At 38.3% G+C, this 24,447-nt stretch overlaps 1 protein-coding gene across 2 annotated transcripts in view; it reads left to right on the forward strand.

Annotated features, from left to right (window-relative positions):
• The window catches only part of IDE (insulin degrading enzyme), a 111,905-nt gene that overhangs the window by 25,182 nt on the left and 62,276 nt on the right, over window positions 1–24,447 (forward strand). For both annotated transcript variants that reach the window (XM_036828619.1, XM_036828618.1), the window contains exons 2-4: window positions 18,371–18,555; window positions 19,928–20,135; window positions 23,228–23,397. In XM_036828619.1, the coding sequence (XP_036684514.1) occupies window positions 18,371–18,555; window positions 19,928–20,135; window positions 23,228–23,397 (563 nt within the window). The remainder of the gene's footprint in view (window positions 1–18,370; window positions 18,556–19,927; window positions 20,136–23,227; window positions 23,398–24,447) is intronic.

Consider the following 24,447-nt stretch of genomic DNA (forward strand, 5'->3'; position numbering starts at 1 on the left):
AAAAAAGTCGTCAGAATCTAGGCTCTTACCTACAAAACTACTTAAAATTCTTATCCTATTTGTAGAAAGTAACAAAATGAATCCTAAAATTGACAGCAACATTGGGCCAAACCACATTAGGTCAGCAATTGAGAAAGTAGGTTCCGGAATTAGGCTGTGGGTTCTGTTCCATTGTCTGCTTAAAGCTTTTACCTCACATCACAAACGGTTCAAAAAAATTTGTTTGGAAATTGCCCAAGTTGTGAGCCAACAAACTAGTTTCTTAAGGGAACCAAGTTGTCAGCAGCAACAGTGAATGGAAATGGAGCTCAGGTTTTTTCTTTATTAATCAGCTTGATGTATTGTGATGTTGCTGATGCAAGTTAACAACAGTAACAAAAAATTCACTTTGGGCTTATAAATTTACTAAGCAGAGACTAGTATGTTCAAGTTCAAGTCCATTAACTTTTATCTTTTAAAAGATTCTTTCTGTACTGACCTGAAAAGTACAAGGAATAAAGACCACCTAATAGTTTACTATCCATAGATAACCATACTGAACATTTCTGCGAGTATCCTTCCAGGGATTTAGTCTCTGTACATAAGATAAGCTTTTTAACTTGATGGAGTGATTAAGAAGAGCATGGTGCTTTGGTGTCTAAAGACTTGGGTTTAAATCTTAGTCCTTTTATTTAATGCTTGTGTGGCCCTAGCCAAATAACTTTATGAGGTTTAATTTCCCCATCCAGGAAAAACAGGAATAATAGGATCTACCTAAGGGGTTTGTTGAAGGTATAATCCCTACGAAGAGTTTATGCTGTGTAAAATACTGACTGAGCATTCAGTAAGAGTCTGTCCCAGTAACCTGGCTGTGCTCCTTCTAAGGCAGATCCCTTTACTTGTGTACTAGATTGCTTACTCAAGGACAAGGTTTCTACAAACCTCTCTCTTTCTCCTTCATTATCAGTTTTCCCCCTCTCTTCATTTAAGCCTTTTCTGGTTCAGATTTTTAAAAATAAATAGGTAGGACTTCCCTGGTGGCGCAGCGGTTAAGAATCCGCCTGCCAATGCAGGGGACACGGGTTCGAGCCCTGGTCTGGGAAGATCCCACATGCCGCGGAGCAACTAAGCCCGTGCGCCACAACTACTGAGCCTGCGCTCCAGAGCCCGTGAGCCACAGCTACTGAGCCCTCATGCCACAACTACTGAGGCCCGCGCCTAGAGCCCATGCTCTGCAACAAGAGAAGCCACCAAATGAGAAGCACGCGCACCGCAAGGAAGAGTAGCCCCCGCTCGCCGCAACTAGAGAAAGCCCGCGCACAGCAACAAAGACACAATGCAGCCAAAAATAAATAAATTTTTAAAAATAAAAATAAATAGGTGGGCGTTTAATAGATAACAGCTTTCTGTGTTTTGATGAGTCTATCTCCTGGTTTTATTTTAAGTGGGCTAAATTGGTTGCAGTTATCCATTATTTTTGGATGATGAAGTCAGAACTATAAACTAGGGTCTTTCAGCCTGAGCACTGTTGACATTTCGGGCCGGATAATTTTGTCATGAACGTTATCCTGTGCATTGTAGGATGCTTAGCAGCATCCCTGGCTTCCACTCGCTAGTTGCCAGTTGTACCTTTCAGTTGTGACAATTCATTTGTGACACATTGCCAGATGTCCCCTTGGGAAGCGAGTGGTTCTGTTGAGAACCACTGACTATAAACAGTGGCTTGCCTATAGCGATTATAAAGGGATAATTATTTGCCTGTTTTTCCGATAGTGTTATAAAGTACCATCCTATTACCAGGCTGTCCTGGAGATGACAATATACAACTGGAATTTGCATGAGTATATGTTAAGGATGCCAGTAATAACATGGTGGCTGTTGAGGTGGTCTATTTGCTTCTCACCACCCTAGGAACATAATAATGGTGATGATTATAAGGTTACCATTAGTGGGTGCCTACTATGTACCAGACACTGCCTGGGTGAAGTTTATTTATACCTATTGTACAGGAGAAAAGCTGTAAAGGCTGTCCAAGTCTGATGCAACTTTAGGTACCTCTGTCAGTTTAGTGCACCCATATGAACACTTCATGTGACTCTTGATTGGCAGTACCAGATGAGGCCCCAAAGCCATTTGACCAAGAGTTCAATAGGATCCAGGATCTGAGCAACATAGGGGTCATTTGGTAAAGGTGAAGGTATATAATTACTGAACATTGTCTGGAAGTGGTCATTGAGTCAGTACTGACATGGAGAATCATACTGAGGCAGAGTACAGGTCAAGCTTTCTGAACCAGCGTTATCTGAAGAGGGCAGGATTCTCTTTCTGTCAGAACCAGGGTGTACATGTCAGTGGAACTGAGCCTTCACATGGAGATTCACCACTCGGTACAGAACATGAGTGTTTGCGGTTTGCTTTCCTTGGAGGGCTGTCTTGAGAGAATTATTTACAGATTGGTAACTCTTCCTAGACTGTGATTTGCATTAATCTTTAGAGACCATGATAGGGATCTCTGAGCTGTCCTTGCTCTTCTGAGGTCATGGAGAATCTATGAGGAACATGACCCATGTGTAAAATTAATTCTGAGTTTGAAGAAATGTTCACTTTATATAGTATTCTTTTTTTGTTTTAAAAAAAGAAAAGAACCTGTCTAATTCAAATCCTGGGTTAGTGGTGGGAATGTAAATTGATACAGCCACTATGGAGAACAGTATGGAGGTTCCTTAAAAAACTAAAAATAGAACTACCATACAACCCAGCAATCCCACTTCTGGACATATACCCTGAGAAAACCATAATTCAAAAAGAGTCATGTACCACAATGTTCATTGCAGCACTATTTACAATAGCCAGGACATGGAAGCAACCTAAGTGTCCATTGACTGATGAATGGATAAAGAAGATGTGGCTCATATATACAATGGGATATTACTCAGCCATAAAAAAGAAACAAAATTGAGTTATTTGTAGTGAGGTGGATGGACCTAGAGACTGTCATACAGAGTGAAGTAAGTCAAAAAGAGAAAAACAAATACCATATGCTAACACACATATATGGAATCTAAAAAAAAAAAAGGTTCTGAAGAACCTAGGGGCAGGACAGGAATAAAGACACACGTAGAGAATGGACTTGAGGACACGGGAGGGGGAAGGGTAAGCTGGGACGAAGTGAGAGAGTGGCATGGACATATATATACTACCAAATGTAAAATAGATAGCTAGTGGGAAGCAGCTGCATAGCACAGGGAGATCAACTCGGTGCTTTGTGACCACCTAGAGGGGTGGGATAGGGAGGGTGGGAGGGAGACACAAGAGGGAGGGGATATGGAGATATATGTATACATATAGCTGATTCACTTTCTTATACAGCAGAAACTAACACACCATTGTAAAGCAATTATACTCCAATAAAGATGTTAAAAAAAAAAAATCCTGGGTTAGAAGTTGTTGTTTAATGTAAATGTTGAAAATTGATGGGAGAATTTATTTATTTTAAGTTTAATTATTTTGCTTTTATTTGGATCACATTTATTGCTTGTCACTCTTAATTGGTTGCTGGGAGTGTCAAGTTTTATCTTTATATCTTAACTGGGGTCTAAAGTAATTACTAAAAGCTAGCCTTCAAATCATACATAATGAGTAAAGACTTGTTAAATGATTTAACATATTATTGACTCAGTTGACTCATGCTGTGCTTATTACATGGGTCTCCTTATTGTTGTGGCCAAGAGGACATCAACAGAAATAATTGTCTCAGGACACACCTGAGAAGGTTTAGATAATTATTATGTTAATTGGACTATTATTTCTTCTGAGCCTTCTTAGTTTAAGCACCTGTTTGATATGGATAGCTACTTCTCAACATCTAAGTGGTACTATTTCCAGGATGACTTTTTTTTAAAGTAAATTATTTATTTTATTTATTTATTTTTTTTAAAAGTAAATTATTTTATTTATTTATTTATTTTTAAAGTAAATTATTTATTTTATTTATTTATTTTTGGCTGTGTTGGGTCTTCATTGCTGCGCGTGGCCTTTTCTTTAGTTGCGGCGAACGGGCTACTCTTCCTTGCGGTGCTCGGGCTTCTCATTGCAGTGGCTTCTCTTGTTGCGGAGCGTGGGCTCTAAGCGCGCAGGCTCAGTAGTTGTGGCTCACAGGCTCTAGAGAGCAGGCTCAGTAGTTGTGGAGCACGGGCTTAGTTGCTCCCGCAGCATGTGGGATCTTCCCGGACCAGGGCTCGAACCCCTGTCCCCTGCATTGGCAGGTGGATTCTTTTTTTTTTTTTTCAAGAAGTATTTTAATTAATTAATTAATTAATTTTATTTTTGGCTGTGTTGGGTCTTCGTTTCTGTGTGAGGGCTTTCTCTAGTTGTGGCAAGTGGGGGCCACTCTTCATCACGGTGCGCGGGCCTCTCACTATCGCGGCTTCTCTTGTTGCGGAGCACAGGCTCCAGACGCGCAGGCTCAGTAGTTGTGGCTCACGGGCCTAATTGCTCCGCGGCATGTGGGATCTTCCCAGACCAGGGCTCGAACCCGTGTCCCCTGCATTGGCAGGCAGATTCTCAACCACTGCACCACCAGGGAAGCCCGGCAGGTGGATTCTTAACCATTGCGCCATCAGGGAAGTCCCTCCAGGATGACCTTTGATGGATGATCTTTACAGCCTTGAGTAATTCATTTATCTCCCTCCTCTTTTGTTTTACTATGTTTTATATTTTCAAAAACTCTATTTTAAAAAACTTTTAATCGAAATATATCATAAGTGTTCAGCTTGATGAATTTTCACAAACTGACCATACCTCTGTGAACATACCTGTATAACCAGCACATGGTCAGCATCTCAGAAGCCCCCCTCATGTTTTCTTCTGTTCACTACCCACTACCCCCAAGGGTAACCACCATCCTGACATAAAGCATAGCTTGATTTTACTTATTCTTGCACTTTATTTAAATGGGAGAAAAAAAACATTTACTCTTTAGCATCTAACTTCTTTCGCTCAACCTTACATTAGTGAGATTCATCCTTATTTTTGTTCTTTGTTCTAGATTATTCATTTTCATTGCTGTATACTATTCCATTGTGTGAATATATCACAGTGTATTTACCTTTTCATTGCTAATGGACATTTGATCTTTTCTAGTTTTGGCTATTATGAATAGTATTGCTATGAACATATAAATGCATTTATTTGGGGTATATAGCTAATACATGAACTGTTAGGTCATATTGTCAGCTTTAGTATATACTGCCAGTTTTTGAAAATAGTTGTGGCAGTTTGCATCCCCATCGGCAGTGTATGAGAGTTTGGGTTGCCCTCTGACTTCTCTATCACTGGTGTTTTTTATTCTTTTCATTTTAGCCATTCTGGTTGGTATGTAGTGGTATCTCAGAAAACCTCCTGTGGCAGAAATCAGCTGTGAATTTGGGGCATCTTAGAGCTTTAATCTGTCAAACCAAGCTCATGCACCCACCAGAGCCTCATTTGTTTCTCTTGCCTTAGTAGAGTCCTTCTTCTTGGGTCAAGTATGATCTTTAGTCTGCACCCAGAATTGGCAGATACCTGCAGAGAAGAGAATAGGTGATGATCATCCACTCACCTCAGAGGGCTCTCCCCTCTGGAATTCCAGTTTATCCAACCCTCATTGCTTCCACAACTCTCCAACATCTATGAGAATGTGATTTTTAAATTTTTTGTGGCTTTTTCTAGTTATTGAAGCTGAATCAGGTTGCCACGACCTATTATATCCTATGCAAAAGTGGAAGTTGTCAGCAGATTCTTGGGATTTTCTATGTGCCCAGCGATGTCACCTGTGAGTAATGTTAGTTTTTTTCCCCCTTCCTTTCTCATCTTTTTTTTTTTCTTGCATTATCAGACTGGTCATAATTACCAGTACAGTGTTTAATAGAAGAGGTGATAGTGGCATCTTTTTTGTAGGGATGGAGAATGAATGCATTATTTTATCATTGTGTATGACAATTGCTGTGGTTTTTGTAGTTTGTTTTCGATGAAGGAATTCTCTTCTATTTCTGGTTTGCTGACATTTTTTTAAAGACATGAATGGTTATTGAATTTAAATACTTTTTCTGCACGTACCAAGATGATTATATGACTTTCTCTTTTTTTCCCCTATTCCTATGGCTTAATGTATGCTTCTGAAAAATCACGTATAATCTTACCATGTCTGCTGTAATATTATTTTCATATTCCCTTTCATCCATGAGACAATTCTGTACAGAGAGACAATTCTCTCTTTAAACCTGCTGTACATTTAAACCTACCAGACATTTTCCTTTTTATTTTTTATCAGCAAAGTAGATAATATAGTTCTCAGCCCAGAGACTACTTTGGCAGATTGGAAACATTCTTCCAGGCTCCTACCACCACCTCTCTCTATTTTATATAGGGAGGAATGAGTGAAAAACTGAAAAATCTCCTTAGAGCATGATTTTGACCTATTTTAATTTTTATTTCCTTGTTTTTGTTATTTGGGATTGTAAGGGAGGAGAATGGGGTCAGGGAAGGGCTGAGGGGGTGATGACAGGGATCTGGGGAAGAAAGCCGTATGTGATTTCCTTAAGCCTCACCTTCTGCTCCTCCCCTTCCCACGCTTCCTCTTTATAGTTCCAGCTTTGCCACAAATCAATTGTGTAAATGACCTTGGACAAGTCACTTAATCACTGAGCTTTTGTTTCCTCATCTGAGATTGAGGAGAATGGCCATGAACAGCTGCTGTGACCTGCCACTTACAGAAAATGGAAAGATTCAACGAGCAGTTTGCAAAGCATATGACGCTTCTAAAATGCGAACGATTTTTTAAAAAATATCTTTATTGGAATATAATTGCTTTACAATGTTGTGTTAGTTTCTGCTGTACACACATATCCCCATATCCCCTCCACGAGTGGTTGTTAGGATTAGTTTTCTACAGTGGCATCTATCTCACATTTTCTAACAGCCTGAAAGTTACCTGTGGAAGAAGGATGCTTGTGAAACACCCTCGGCCCGCAAACTACGACTGTAAGAAACCTGTAGTTAACTGTGGCAAGAGGTATAAAATGGAGGTTTTGTTAATTTGTTTAAACCTTCGTAAAGTCTCTATAAATTGTTCATAGCTAAGCTTGTCACTTTTGGAATGAACAACCATTGATATGTATGTACCAAAGCTAAAACAAAATTTGCAAAAGCTCTTTTCTCTAAAATGATACTGCTGCAGGATTCCTTTAAATTAAAATAACCCTTGTTCATTTAAGGGTTTGTTTTTTCATTGTAAACTCCTTTCCAGAGGGCACAGAGTTAGAACAGCTGACATGCTGCCTGGCACAAAGGCAGAGCATCACATCGTGGGAAAGTAAGACTTAATTGACAGGATTTTAGTTTATACCCACCTTTATGATCTATCTGGCGCATGAAGTGAGATACACTGGTCCTGTAACTGAAGAGCCATGGGGTAGATCAGGGGACTGGTACCAGTCCGAGGCCTGTTAGGACCTGGGCCGCACAGCAGGAGATGAGCAGCGGGCCAGCAAGCGAAGCTTCATCTGCCGCTCCCCATCACTCCGCATCGCTCCCCATCGCTCCCCATCTCTCCCCATCGCTCCGCATCGCTCCCCATCGCTCCCCATCTCTCCCCATCGCTCCGCATTGCTCCCCAGCGCTCCCCAGTGCTCCCCAGCGCTCCCCATTGCTCGAATTACCGCCTGAACCATTCCCACCCCCACAACCCCCACCCCCATCTGTAGAAAATTGTCTTCCACGAAACTGGTCCCTGGTGCCAAAAAGGTTGGGGACCGCTGGGGTAGATGGTTCCCTGAGACATGTCATTTTTTAGGTCAAGTAATATGGATAGTATTGGGGAATATGTGGTCTTATAGTGAGACATCCGAGGGCTCATATCACCACTGCCTTGATATTCTGTTTTACTAACCTCTGCCTTGTACAGGGAAGAAAGGGTGTTTGTGGAGTGGTTCTGATTCAAGGCATTTTCTCTCTGGGTACCTCCTCCACATTCAGGAGTGCCATAGGTAAGCTTCACTTCCGCCTATGGTTTTGGGAGTGGATGGATGGATTCCACAGAAGGGAGGTTTTGATTTATAATTTGACTATTAGCCCAGTCATTTATGTGTTCAGGTTTACAGGTCATCCATTCAGAAATTAGAAATGGATCAGGTCTAACTTTAAATATGTCTCAGGCTATGGGGTGGGTAGGGAGCAAACGGCAGAGTAGACTTGCTCAATCTTCTATTAAATCAGCTGTGAAACACTTAGAGACATGAGAAAAAAGACTGTAAAGGGTCATCTGAATAAAAGATTATTTGTGTAAAAGTTTTCCTCTTGGTACAGGAAGTTATAATTGATCTGTTTGGGAATTTGTTTTTGCAGACCTGCAATTTAGGCCTAGCCTAGATAAAAGTCCATGATCTTTCAGTGGAAGTTCTGGTTGTAGTTCTGTTAACATCAAGCTCTTGGTTTTCCGCTGAATGCCTCACATTTTTTTCTTCACCACCATTCATTTGCTCAGGTCTCCCCTTCCTTTTATTTGGCATGCTTCTACTCACCTGCTCTCTTTCCTGTCTCCCCTCCTGGACTGAGTTAGATGCCCCTTTTATTACTCCCATAGTTCCCTGGGGATAACTTTGTCACCACACTTAAAAAATAATGTCTTGTTTTCATCTCTGTCATAAGTCTGGGTTCCTTCAGAGCAAGGGCTCTGGTGTATTCATCTTTGTAGCCAGCGTGTATGGTGTGGTGTCTGGACCTTAACTGTTTGGCTATCAGGGTGCTGAGGTAGACAAGGACTGGGAGTTAAGAGCTAAGTCCTAATTGTAACTTTTTGCTGTATCATCTTGGACAAGTGATCTTCAGGTTTCTTAAAAGTAAGATGAGGGGACTGGCTCGCCTGGGGATCTTGTTAAAAATGCAGATTCTGGCTTAGTAGGTCTCTAGTGGTTTCTGATATTTTGCATTTTTAACAAGCTTACAAGAAGAGCTAGTGCTGCCGGTTCAAGAACTACAAAGGACTAGATAACATCTAATGGCTTTTCCAGCTTTTACCCTCTGTGATTTTAGTCACTGTTTTAAATGCTGAACAAAATTACAAGATATGCTGTAATTGCTAAACATCTCTCCAGTTTATCAGAATGTGAAACACTGACAATTCTGTGCCTTATTATGAAGTTGTATGATAATGTCCCTGTATTACTTCCAAGATTTTGACTTCGACAGGTTAAAAATATCAAATAGATGTCCGGAAAAGCATTTGAGTTAGCACTAGCTTGTCATCTAAAAGTCAGTACTTGCTTGCTTGCTCTTTGGTGCATGTTAGAGAACATTTGCAATAAATAAAGTGCTAATGAGGGAGTTGAGATGGGTGGACATGTGATCTCATCAGTATAAATACAAACAGGCAAGCTGTTGAGAAATTCATCATCATCAGAGGAGTTCCTGATCATTTCTTTCAGTTCTCCAGAAGGTGGGAATCAAATTGTCATATGACATATTGATAGATATGCTGTAGGTAAAGGCAGACTGTACCTATTGAATATGGATTGCTGGGGATGGGTCTTGTTTGAAAACGTCGCTACTGTTTCTTTTAGCTTTTACTTCCTCAAGAAGTCACGATATTTGATTTGGGAGCATTGCCAGCTTAGAAATTTATAGTTGTCCTTGATCTGGTGTACAGATGTCTAAAAGTAGTTGGGTTAATTTTTATGTTTGATTCATAGAAAAAAAAAATCCATCTCTTTACTCTTAACCACACCAGGAATATTAAACGGACATAGCTTCAATGTCCAAATGAGTTATATACATGCCTGTGATGGACTCTGATCATTTTTTTTTCCTCTAAGAAAATGAAAATCTGGACAAGGGAAATTAAACCATGAAAAAAGTACAGAATGTAGCATATAGTTGAGGGTGGTTATCTTAATTATAAAGAAATTTTCACCTCCCACAGAATAAGACAGTTTTTCCTACCAAAGTGAGCTGTATTTCATGTCCTGACTATGGTTGTGGATTGAACAGAAGTTTTAGAGCTTGCTTCATCATCATCATCATCATCATTGCATTTTAATCATTTGTAACCCTTGGTTCCCCTAGCTCAAACTAGCTGGGACAAACACAGTAGAGGGAGTTGGGTATAAGCAATGGCAATGGAACCAAAATAAATAGCCTTTGGTTTTTGCTCCCACTTAGTGGAATCCATCACTAGAATTCCAACCTTCTCCCTCCCTCCTGGTAGAGCCTTACAGGAGGGAGCTTAGGCATCCTCTGTGGTGCACATGGAGCTTTTTTTTACTGTTGCCTTTTTTTTTTTTTTTTTTTTTTTTAAATAAATTTATTTATTTATTTTTGGCTGTGTTGGGTCTTCGTTGCTGCGTGCGGGCTTTCTCTAGTTGCGGCGAGCAGGAGTTACTCTTCGTTGTGGTGCATGGGCTTCTCATTGCGGTGGCTTCTTGTTGCAGAGCACGGGCTCTAGACACGTGGGCTTCAGTAGCTGTAGCACGTGGGCTTAGCAGTTGTGGCTCGCGGGCTCTAGAGCACAGGCTTAGTAGTTGTGGCGCGTGGGCTTAGTTGCTCCAAGGCATGTGGGGTCTTCCTGGACTAGGGCTCAAACCCGTGTCCCCTGTATTGGGAGGCAGATTGTTAACCACTGTGCCACCAGGGAAGTCCCTAATGTTGCCTTTTAATGCTGTCCTTCTTGCTGGGGGGTCTTAATGGAGGCTACCTAGTGGCTTATTTAATCTTAATCTTGCTGCTAGGTTGGAACTCATTTTTAAAATAGTAATGTATGTTGAACCCAAATTAAAGTTTTTGAAGCCAGCTGTGTATCAAAGGCATTTGCTGCAGTCCAAACAGGTTGTCTTTTGGGAAATACCTTAACCAGGATTATTATTGTTGTGACCCTCTTTGGAGGCTTAGATAGACCATTTTTTATTACCCTGAGAATTTTTTTTTAACAACAGAACACTATTTGAAGACTTTCCACTTAGACATTTTAATTTGTCTTCGATATTGAACTTAAGTAGCTTATAGCTAATGAAATAGAAAGGAGTTCTTAATAATAATAATGCCTTTTCACTTTCAAATTGCTTTTGAATTGTCCATGGTGGCCTTATAGCTCCAAAATGTTAGTATTATATTTTATGCTTTATTTTTAAAGAAATTAGTTTTTACTATAAAGAGGGCAAGATTATTAATACTATAAAGTACTATGTGTTTTTTTAAAAAATCAGTATTACACATTTAGTATGACCTATAGTGTTGATCTCCAGAATTCCAAATACTCTCCTCAAAAGAAGATCTAGGGGACATTTTTATTTTTATAATTTTTATTTTATATTGGAGTATAGTTGATTTACAATGTTGTGTTAGTTTCAGGTATACAGCAAAGTGATTCAGTTATACATATACATATATCTATTCTTTTTCAGATTCTTTTCCCATATAGGTTATTACAAAACACTGAGTATAGGTCCCTGTGCTATACAGTAGGTTAGTAGGTTAGGGGACTTTCTTTTTTTTTTTTTTTTAATGTATATATATATATATTTTTAACACGTCTTAATTTTATTTATTTATTTATTTTTGCTGTGTTGGGTCTTCGTTTCTGTGTGAGGGCTTTCTCTAGTTGTGGCAAGCGGGGGCCTCTCTTCATCGCGGTGCGTGGGCCTCTCACTATCGCGGCCTCTCTTGCTGTGGAGCACAGGCTCCAGACGCGCAGGCTCAGTAATTGTGGCTCACGGGCCCAGTTGCTCCGTGGCATGTGGGATCTTCCCAGACCAGGGCTCGAACCCGTGTCCCCTGCATTGGCAGGCAGATTCTCAACCGCTGCGCCACCAGGGAAGCCCCTAGGGGACATTCTTAATAAGAGTGAACCTCTTTATTTAATCAGTTGTTCAGTTGTTACCCAGAAGACTAGTTACAGATGATTTCATAGAGAAAGATATTCTGATAGAAGCAAACTGGATTTTTCCCTCTCTTAATCTCCAGAGACTTTTTTTTTAAAACATAGGCACATTCCAGTACCAATTTTTAAAATTAATTAATTAATTAATTTTTGGCTGCGTTGGGTCTTCGTTGCTGTGCGCGGACTTTCTTTAGTTGCAGCGAGCAGGGGCTACTCTTCGTTGCAGTGTGCAGGCTTCTCATTGCGGTGTCTTCTCTTGTTGTGGAGCGCGGGCTCTAGGCGTGTAGGCTCAGTAGTTGTGGCTCGCGGGCTCTAGGGTGCAGGCTCAGTAGTTGTGGCGCACGGGCTTAGTTGCTCCTTGGCATGTGGGATCTTCCCGGACCAGGGCGCGAACTCGTGTCCCCTGCTTTGGCAGGCCGATTCTTAACCACTGCGCCACCAGGGAAGTCCCAATCTCCAGTGATTTTAACACAGAAAAAAATTTTATCCAAAATTAATTGCGTGCCTATTTATGTCACCTCTGATTTACCATTAAATCTGGATGTCTGTCAGTCTTTAAAGAGCAGTTAGATCCACTTCTTTTGTGTTCCAGGTAAAAAGCATATGTGTTAGCACAGGATCATTTTTTTTCTCTGTAGTTTCGGATAAGTTTTTGGCTTTACCTGATTAGTATATTGACCAGGTTCAGTTTTTGTCTCTTAAGCAGTCCCCAACATAGACAAAAATAGCGTTCACTCTTAGTCTCAAAAACATACATGCTGCAGATCTGGAAAATCCCTTCACTGCACTCATACCAACTTACGGGTGCAGTGAAGGGATAGGTCCCTTCCCATCAGTGTAACTCCAGCCTTCCTAGAGAAGAAAGGAGAGGATTGTCAGAGGAAGTGAAGTCCTTTGTAAGAGAAATTATCAAACATCTCTGTTAAGATCATTGGACTGTTCCTACTGTGACATTCAAGTCTTCACCAGATTACAAAAGTTTCTTGGGGTCCTTCCAACTTTTTGTTTGATTGTTTTTATGTGTTTGCTTTTGCTGCCTTCATAGGACAACCCAGGTCTCTTATTTTTATTAGGACTTCACAGGATTTTTCCTCAATGGTGTTGTTTCCTAGGTTTTGAGCATGTGAATATCAAACCCATCAGTTCCAGATCTGCCCTATCTCTGAATATCATAAGTTTGAGCAGTGTTTTGGTTAACCCAATAATAATACTTTCACAACTTCTCACCTCACTTACTCTAGTAGATACCTCTGAAATATGTGGGAAAGCAGTTATTGGTAATTGAAAACTCTTCTAGGTCAGCACACTGGCCAACTCATGGCACAACCAGTCCTGTTGCAAATCCCCATCGATGTGTTCTCCTAGGTACAAATATGGCTCCTCAGAAACAATATTGTTATCATTCTGTGAAAGAATGATGGTTAAGAGGGAGGAGAGGAATGATTATACCCTATAGGTAGGCTATAAAAAGTTTCCTCTAGAATCTGGATCAAAATGGTGGATTAGGAAGATCCTGAGCTCACCTCCTCCCCTGGACACACCAAATCTACAACTACATATAGACAACTATCTCTGAGAATGACCTGAGGACTAGCAAAACAGATTTTCAGATTTGTTGTATATGAACCTCATGGTAACCACAAACAAAAACCTATAACAGATACACAAAAAATAAAGAGAAAGGAATACAAACATAACACTAAAGAAAGTCATCAGAGCACAGGGGAAGGAACAAGAGAATAAGAAAGAAACAGAGAAGAATTGTAAAAACAACCATAAAACAATTAACAAAATAGCAATAAGTATATCCCTGTAAGTAATTAAATGTAAATGAACTAAGTGCTCCAATCAAAAGACATAGGGTGGCTGAATGGATTAAAAAAAGACCCATTTATATGCTGCCTGTAAGAGACTCACTTCAGATTTAAAGATGCACACAGACTGAAAGTGAAGGGATGGAAAAAGATATTTTATGCAATAGAAATGAAAGGAAAGCTGGGTTAGCAATATTTACATCAGACAAAATAGACTTTGAAACAAAGACTGTCAGAGAAGACAAAAAAAAGGCATTACATAATGATAAAGGTATGAATCCAACAAGAAGATATAACACTTGTAAATGTGCATCCAACTCAGGAGCACCTAAATACATAAACCAAATATTAATAGATGTAAAGTGAGATATTGACAGTAATACAATAATAGTAGGGGACTTTAAAGCCTCACTTACATCAATGGATAGATCACTCAGAGAGAAAATCAATAAGGAAACATTGACCTTAAATGACACATTATATCAAATGGACTCAATAGATATCTACAGAACATTTCACCCAAAACTAGCAGAATATACCTTCTTTTCCAGTGCACATGGAACATTCTCCCAGATAGATCACATCTGGGCCACAAAACAAGTCTCAGAAAATTTAAGAACACTGAAATTATATTAAATAAGCGTCTTTTTGGACCACATGGTATGAAAATAGAAATCAGTTACAAGAAAAATGGAAAAAACGCAAACACATGGAGGCTAAACAACATGATGCTAAGCAACCAGTGGGCCAGTGAAGAAAGCAAAGAGGAAATCACAAAATACCTTGAGACAAATGAAAATGGAAATACAATGTTCCAAAATCAGTGAAACAGAACAAAAGCAGTTTTAAGAAAGAAGTTTATAGCAATCCAGGCCTACCTCAGGAAACAAAAAACTCAAATAAATAATCTAACCTTACACCTAAAGGAACTAGAAAAAGAAGAACAAATAGAGCCCAAAGTTAGTAGAAGGAAGGAAATAAAAAATATCAGAGCAGGGCTTCCCTGGTGGCGCAGTAGTTGAGAATCTGCCTGCCAATGCAGGGGACATGGGTTCGAGCCCTGGTCTGGGAAGATCCCACATGCCGCAGAGCAACTAGGCCCGTGAGCCACAATTACTGAGCCTGCGCGTCTGCAGCCTGTGCTCCGCCACAAGAGAGGCCGCGATAGTGAGAGGCCCGCGCACCGCGATGAAGAGTGGCCCCCGCTTGCCGCAACTAGAGAAAGCCCTCGCAGAGAAACGAAGACCCAACACAGTCATAAATAAAAATAAATAAATAAATAAAAATTAAAAAAAAAATCAGAGCAGAAATAAATGAAATAGAGACTAAAAAAACAATAGAAAATACGATGAGACTAAAAGCTGATTCTTTGAAGAGATAAACAAAATTGATAAACCTTTAGCCACACTCATAAAGAGAGGACCCAAATAAATAAAAACAAATGAAAGAGAAGTTATAACTGATACCACAGAAATGCAAAGGACCATAAGAGTCTGTGATGAACAATTACTTGCCAACAAATTGGACAACCTAGAAGAAATGGATAAATTCCTAGAAACATACAATCTTCTGAGACTGAATCACGAAGAACTAGAAAATCTGAAGAGACAGATCACTAGAAATGAAGTTGAATCAGTAATCAAAAAGTTCCAAACAAAAGTCCAGAACCACACAGCTTCACAGGTGAACTCTACCAAACATTTAAAAAAGACTTAATATCAATCTGTCTTTCTCAAACTATTCTAAAAAAGAGGAAAAGGAACGTTTCAAAAATCATTCTACAAGGGCAGTGTTACCCTGATACCAAAACCAGATAAAGACACTATAAAAAAAAGAAAATCACATGACAGTATTCCTGATGAACAAAGATGCAAAAATCCTCAGCAAAATATTAGGAAACCAAATTCAACAATACATTAAAAGGGTCATATACCACAATGAAGTGGGATTTGTTCCAGCAATTCAAGGATGTTTCCACATCTGCAAATCAGTCAACATGAAACATCATATTAACAAAACAAAGAATAAAAATCATATGATCATCCCAACAGATGCAGAAATAACATTTGACAAAATTCAACATCCATTTATGAGAAAAACTGTCAACAAAGTGAGTATAGAGGGAATATAACCTCAACATAATAAAGGCCATATATGACAGACCCACAACTAACATAATACTCAATGGTGAAAAGCTGAACACTATTCCTCTAAGATCAGGAACAGGACAGGAATGCCCACTCTCACCACTTTTATTCAACATAGTAATGGATTACTATTTTCAGATGACATGCTACTGTATATAGAAAACCTTAAAGACTCCACCAAAATAACTGTTAGAACTAATAAATGAATTCAGTGAATCTGCGGGATTCAAAATCAGTATACAGAAATCTGTTGTGTTTCTGTATAGTAATAACAAACTTTCAGAAGGAGAAATGAAGGAAATAATCCCATTTACATTTGCATCAAAGAGAATAAAATACCTAGGAATGAATTTAATCAAGGAGGTAGAAGACCTGAACTCTGAAAACTATAAGACGTTGATGAAAGAAATTGAAGATGACACAAATAAATGGAAAGATTATATTATGCTCATGGATAGGAGAATTAATATTGGTAAAATGTACACATTACACAAAACAATCTACAGATTCAGTGCAATCCCTATGAAAATACTAACGGCATTTTTCAGAGAACGGGACAGATAATCCTAAAATTCATATGGAACTGCAAAAGGCCCTTAATAACCAAAGTAGTCTTAAGAAAGAAAATCAAAGTTGGAGCTATCATGCTTCCTGATTTCAAACTATGCTAGAAAGCTATAATAATCAAAACTATATGGCACAAAAACAGATGCATAGATCAATTGGACAGAATAGAGAGCCTAGAAATAAACCCACTCACATGTGGGTCAGTTAATTTACAACACAGGAGCCAAGACCATACATTGGGGAAAAGACATTCTCATCAGCAAGTGATGCTGGGAAAACTGAATCACTTTCCTATCCCATATACAAAAATAAACTCAAAATGGATTAAAGACTTAAATGTAAGGCCTGAAACCATAAAACTCCTAGAAGAAAACATAGGCAGTATGCTCTTTGACATCGTTCTTAGCAATATTATTTTGGATGTATCTCCTCAGGCAAAAATAAACAAATGGGACTACATCAAACTAAAAAGCTGTTGCACAGCTAAGGAAACCATCAACAAAATGAAAAGACAATCTACTGAATGGTAGAAGATATTTGCAAATGACATATTTGATAAAGGGTTAATATCCAAAATATATAGAGAACTCACACAACTCAATATCAAAAATATCTGATTTAAAAAATGGGCATTTAAAAACTGAATATACATTTATCCATGGAAGACATACACGTGGCCAGCAGACACATGAACAGATGCTCAACATCACTACATCAGGGAAATGCAAATCAAAACCACCTCACACCTGACAGAATGGCTGTCATCAAAAAGACAACAATTAAGAACCATTGTTACTTTAAATTAAAAAAAAAAACAATTTGAACATGATTTTTTCTGTATTGAAAGCTTGAATTCGTTTTATATTTGGATCCTTCTGAATCTTTTCTTAGTGTAACTTTTGGAATATGAATTTATAATTGAATATTGAGATGTGAAGCCATGAAATCAGAAATATTAACAAATCAATGTAAGCAAGAAGTGCCAATTGCCAATCATCACAAGACAGGTACAAAGAAATGTGAAGAAAAAAAAAAAGACAACAAATTAAGTGTTGGCAAGGACATGGAGAAAAGGGAACCCTTGCGCACTATTGGTGGACTTCATGCAATGCCCCAATTGTATGAAGTTTCCTCAAAAAATTAAAAATAGAACTACCATACAATCCAGCAATTCCACTTCTGGGTATTTATCCAGAAAGTATGAGAACACTAATTTGAAAAATATAGGCAGACCTATGTTCATTGCAGCATTATTTATAGTAGCCAAGATATGGATAAATGGCAAATAGCAAAATTTCATTATTTCTCATGGCTGAGTAATATTCCAGTGTGTGTGTGTTTGTGTGTGTGTCTGTGTACCATACCTCACACACACACACACACACACACACACATATACACACACAAGAATATTACTCAGCCATGAAAATAATGAAATCTTGCCATTTGCAACAGCACGGATGGACCTAGAGAGGTATTATGCTAAGTGAAATAAGTCAGACAGAGAAAGACAAATACCGTATGATTTCACTTATATGTGGAATCTAAAAAACAAAATAAGTGAACAAACAAAACAGAAACAGACTCATAGATACAGAGGAAAAATTCTTGGTTGCTAGAGGGGAGGATGGAGGGGGGTTTGGGCAAAATAGGTGAAGGTGATTAAGAGGTATAAATTTCCAGTTATAAAATAAATAAGTCAATGGGGATTTAGGGAATATAGTCAATAATATTTTAAGAACCTTGTATGGTGACAGATGGTTACTAGACTTATTGTGGTGATCAGTTTGTGATGAATCACTATGTTGTACACCTGAAACTAATATTGTATGTTAGTTGTACTTCATTGTACACATTTTTTAATCTGATGATATATTATATGGGTTTGCTTGTTACTCTTTGTTCATTAAAAGAAAAAAGCACAATCCAACAATTAATAATTTTTTTCTTTTCAGTTTCCAAAAAAAGACTTACAGCAAAATGAATAATCCAGCTATCAAGAGAATAGGAAATCATATCATCAAATCTCCTGAAGACAAGCGAGAATACCGTGGACTAGAGCTGGCCAATGGGATCAAAGTACTTCTCATCAGTGATCCCACAACAGATAAATCATCAGCAGCACTTGATGTACACATAGGTACAGTTTAAAATTATGAATTAAGCTTTGTTCAGTTTCATTGACCTAATGTTGACAATTATTAGAACTCTCCATATTTGTGCGAATGGAGACCTGGTAGTTACCAGTTCGATGTACCTTACTTTGTACAGTAGCCCTGTACAGCTATAGGTAATCTACAGTTGTCTAAGTTAAATCACCTTACATTTACCAAAAGTATCTTGTTAGGTTCCCAGCTAAGGTGACCTAGAAACAAGGAAATTCATTCCCATCCTTTAAGACAGTAACAGTTCTAATGCCTTTACTTTTATAAACTTTTGATATACTAGGGAATACCATATTTCCTAAATTCTTGTGTGCACATTTCTTCCACATTTAATGCTGCTTTAATCAAGTTATTTCTTATTTATATGTACATTTAGTTTCTTTTTTTCCTCTCTGAAAAGCTTTTATTTAACTCAATGGCATTTTAGAATTGGGAAAATAAGATAATAACCATCATAAGTTGAACAAATAATTGTTGCCAAGCACAGCTCAGTGTGCTTTGCAAATTATCATCTAATTTGTATTGCACAACTCTCTAAGTAAGGTATGTACACAAAAAGTGACTGAGGGCTTCCCTGTTGGTGCAGTGGTTAAGAATATGCCTGCCAATGCAGAGGACATGGGTTTAAGACCTGGTCCGGGAAGATCCCACATGACGCGGAGCAGCAAAGCCCTTGCGCCACAGCTACTGAGCCTGCACTGTAGAGCCCACGAGCCACAACTACTGAGCCCGTGTGCCACAACTACTGAAGCCCACGTGCCTAGAGCCCGTGCTCTGCAACAAGAGAAGCCACCGCAATGAGAAGCCCATGCACCACAACAAAGAGTAGCCCCTACTCACGGCAACTAGAGAAAGCCTGGGAGCAGCAACGAAGACCCAGTGCAGCCAAAAATAAATAAAATAAATAAATAAATAAAATGTTTAAAAAAAAAGTGACTGAAGCAAAATATTTTGCTCAAAGTTTTACAGCTAGTAGAGCTGCTAACCCCCAAACTTATGCTCTTAGCACTATGCTATATTGTCTCCTGCAATAAAATATAAGAGCTAGAAAGTTTCTAGCTCTTATAAAACAGTGAATTCAACTCTTCCTCTTAGTGTGATATGTGAGGAAACTAATGTCCAGAGGAGATAAATATCTGCCCAAGGCCACCAACTAACTGATGTCAAAAGCTGGGGCTTGAATCTAAACTGCACCATTTAGAGTAGCCTATGCGTAACTTTCTCTGACTGTGATTGGAGTTATCATGCTAACAAGTTCCAAATCATCTGTGATTCATCTGTACTCCATAGCTTTCAACATTTAAAAAAATGATTTATTATATATGTATATTTTCTCTTCTCTTTCAGGTTCCTTGTCAGATCCTGCAAATATTGCTGGCTTAAGTCATTTTTGTGAACATATGCTATTTTTAGGAACAAAGAAATACCCTAAAGAAAATGAATACAGCCAGTTTCTCAGTGAGCATGCAGGAAGTTCAAATGCCTTTACTAGTGGAGAGCATACCAATTACTATTTTGATGTTTCTCATGAACACCTAGAAGGTGCCCTAGACAGGTAATGCTGAAAATACCCTATGAATTATCCACCTTTGTTCACTTATCATGTTAATAATAATAATTAATATTTTTACAAAGATGTCTTCACAGCTTTATAGCTTAACAAAAGATATTTTAACCAGTATTTTCCCACTCTGGATTTTATAACAAAGAAAATAATGAATGATGTCATATATTTACTTTGTGGTAGAGGAAAAATAATGGCATGACTTTAAACCAGCCTTTAAGCCTACAAAATATTTTATTAGCTTATAAAATTCTCACCAGGCCTTCCCATTGTAACTGGTATTACATATGAAGCATCTGATGAAGAATAAACTGTAATAGTGTCATGGATCTCCTTTCAACCATACTCCTGTTCCAGAATGCTAGAACTTAAATATTCTGTTCTCCTTTAGTTCCTCAATCTTCAAGGATACTTAGTGAATACAGAATGTTTTGACCTGCTGTTTCAACCCTGGGGACATTTTGTGAAAGTATTTTCTGGAGCAAACTCCATTAGGCTATTTTAATTTCTTGGTCAATTTTCTATACAGCTAACAATATATAATTTTTTATCATATCAGTGATTTGATTCATTGTTCAAAGTGTAATTTTTCCCGTGGTGAATTTTTACAGTTTTCTGTGTTATCAAGAAGGTGTAATTCTGCAGCCTTTTGATGGGTCTATAATGAAGTTTGATTTCACAGTTTTAGTAATTCTCAGCTTTAATTGCTTACTTATGTTAATAGTCATTTTTTTTTCAAACCTAATAGTTTGAATTTATTCTGTAGCACAAAGAACATTAACAGAACAAGGCCATGGGTTCAGGATACAGGACTGGGTCGGAGTAACCTGTTTCTTATTTATTCTAGCTTATGTTTCAGTCTTCAGGCAGCAGCTTGGAGGTGTAATCATCTTTTATATGTATTCCCAGAAGACTTCCATTAATGAGTTCCCTGGGATCATACACTGAATTTAATTTCCTGCTTTACAAATGCCTCAGCAGATGTTCATGTAATAGATCTCTGTTTGATGGCGGATGTCTGTTACTTGGATCAGAGTAAAAAAACCACTTATATAGAGCATCTTTCAAAAATATAGATTATACTGTGTCAGAATCATGACCCTTTATGTGAACTTGTCCAGCTATGGTATGTAGCTATTAGGCACTTTTCCCAGCCTGAATTGAGGTAGATAAAAGTGGTTATATGTCTAGAATTATGTTTCCATATATCTTTGAATATAGGCTCCAGATAGATGGAGTTTCCCTTTGGATTGGTATGCGTAAAGTACTTAGCACAGGATTGTATTCACTATGTGCTTAAAATAATATCAAGTAATGATAACAGTCTTTTTGACAGCTGGACTGAGGTGCAGTTGCTGAGATGTTTATAAACCCAGGAGTCTCTTAGGCCCACTGAATAGTAGTCGCATTCAGGCAGAGCCTCTTCTCTTGGCTTCATCTGAATTCTGGACATTGTTTTTTATAAGATGGGGTCTAAAGTTTCTTAAGAAGACTTATTACTATATGAAATCATGATTTAAATTGCAACCTGATATAGGAGAGTTAATTTATTAACTAAAGGAATCTTAGTTCAGCTTTGGTACTACTATTAAAGAATAGCCTCAAGAAAAGCATATTGGTTACTTATATTAAAGTTACATGCCATGTTATTTGTTGAACCACTGCTTATTAAATTTTTAAAATTCTCTTAATATTTCATAAAAGCCCATAATTATGTCTTAGTCAAACTACTGTGTCATAGGTTTTTCACTCCATTATTTTTTCCACTAATTAAAGTTTGTTTCCTTTTCTTTATAAGAAGGAAAAATATTCAGATAGAGCCTTTTAAAAATAGGTCACTTAGTTTGTCCTAAAATGCCTGAGTCTTAGTGAAATTGCACTTAAAACTGTAAATGTAAGATTTATTGCCTAAGAACCATCACCTGCCTTTTCCTTTCTTGGAGAATTAGCCATATACAACAGGGATTTTCATAGACATGCCGAATTGTAAATCTTAAGTACATTGCTGCTGTCTCATAAGTCTGCCCTGACTTTTTGTTGTTGTTGTATTGTGGTTTATAATAAGAAATATATATTTGGTCTTTGTCCCTGGTCCTGGCCCATAGCTCCTAAAACCCTTGGAATTTCCTAAGTGATGAGAGCCAAAGGTTGCTTTTTGTTATTTTAATGCAGTGACGTTGGGGAAGTCCCTTGATAATCTGAGTTTGGGGGCTGGTTGCGTGGGGAGCCAGCCCTGTGATTAAGGGTTGGAACTTTCAGTCCAGGGGCTGGAGATTGACTTCAGTCACCAGTGGTCAGTGATTCACCCAATCCTGACGAAGTTTGGAGAACTTACAGGTTGGTGAACACATGGAGATTTGGGGAGGGTGGCCTGCCTAGAGGGCATGGAAGCTCCATACCCTTCCCACATACCTTGCCTTATGCATCTCTTTCATCTGGCTGTTCCTGAATCATATCCTTATCCATATCCTATAATATAAATATATAATATTTATATAAATATATAAATCATATCCATATCCATATCCTATAATAAATCCAGTAATTTAGTAAGTAAAACATTTCTCTGAGTCCTGTAAGCTGATCTAGGAAATTAATCGAACCCGAGGAGGAGGTCATGGGAACCTCTGATCTACAGCCAGTTGGTCAGAAGCCCAGGTGACAAGCTGGACTTGCAATTGGTGTTTGAAGTTGGGGGCAGTCTTGTAGGACCTGTGAGATCTGATGATATCAGTATTGAGTTGAATTTTAGGCCACCCAGCTGGTGTCGGAGAATTGATTGGTGGTGTGGTAACAACACATGGGAGTTGTCAGAATCAGAGTTGTTAATCTTTTTATATTTTCACTAATTATTTAACATATCTGGGGCAGAGTTCTCTGAATTTACATATGTATGATATTATATTTTTCTTCTGTTACTTAGAACTTATATTCCTTTTTTCTTAGTAGCAATGGTAGTTTTTTCTTATTCTGTAGAATTCATATTTCCTATCTAAGTTTCAAACATATTTTTTTAAACATATTTTTAAAAGGCCACTTAAAATAACAGCTTTCAAATTGTTAATTATGTTTCATACCCTTAGGTTTGCACAGTTTTTCCTGTGCCCCTTGTTTGATGAGAGTTGCAAAGACAGAGAGGTAAATGCAGTTGATTCAGAACATGAGAAGAATGTGATGAATGATGCTTGGAGACTCTTTCAGTTGGAAAAAGCTACAGGGAATCCCAAACACCCCTTCAGCAAATTTGGAACAGGTTTGTCAGCTGCGGCTCTAATGCATCTGTTCTCCTTGACCTCATTTAAACCATGGCCCCTTTGCCCAGTATTGTATTTTACAGTTCAGGATAGAAGATTGCAGAACTCCTTGTTCCTACCTACCCTGTTGTTCATAAACTCAGAGTCTGGAGCTGATAAATGGTTGTTATATCATTGTTACTCCTTGGTATTTCTTAAACCATGCCCCTACACATATGTTATCTGGCAGGTCCCTATGTAGACACCTATATTTGTGATTCGTGACCTAAAAAGAGGTTAAAGCTTAGGTATGTGAGCTTCATGGAGAAGGTGATAGTTTATTGAGAAGAAGAGTGACCAAATATGAAGCAAGTTTGTTGGATAACAAGGTGATAGAATTGAATTTAGATTTTAGAAATAGTAAGAATAAAGTGGCAATAATCCCTTTAACAGATGAGTAACATTTTGGCTAGTAGTTCAAAAAGAAGGATGTCAACAGGAGTTGGGCCCTTGGCATTGGATATTTTTTTTAACTGAGGTGTAGTTGATGAACAATATTGTGTAATTTTCAGGTGTACAACAGAGTGATTCTGGCATTGGACTTTGTACATAATACGTGGAATGATATTCTCAAAATTGTAGTAACAGTGACCTAAGCAGTTATTTAGCCCTCTAGAGGTTACTCTGGCCATCCCATACAAATAGGGGTCTGACTGTTTAAGGAACAGAGCAGTTAGAGTTGTGAATAAATATTTTTAAAAAATATTTATTTATTTATTTGGCTGCATCGGGTCTTAGTTGTAGCACGTGGGATCTTTTAGTTGTGGCATGTGGGATCTTTAGTTGTGGCATGCAGGATCTTTTAGTTGCAGCATGCAAACTCTTAGTTGCGGCATGTGGGATCTAGTTCACTGACCAGGGATTGAACCTGGACCCCCTGCATTGGGAGCTTGGAGTCTTAGCCACTGGACCACCAGGGAAGTCCCTGTGAGTAGATATTAACCAGCATTTCAAAGGGAGGAGATAATAGATCTCTTTATTCTGAATAAATAGAATGCTCACTTCAAGGC

The sequence above is a fragment of the Balaenoptera musculus genome, chromosome 16 (genome assembly GCF_009873245.2).
Source record: "Balaenoptera musculus isolate JJ_BM4_2016_0621 chromosome 16, mBalMus1.pri.v3, whole genome shotgun sequence".
In the NCBI taxonomy this organism is placed as follows: Eukaryota; Metazoa; Chordata; class Mammalia; order Artiodactyla; family Balaenopteridae; genus Balaenoptera; species Balaenoptera musculus.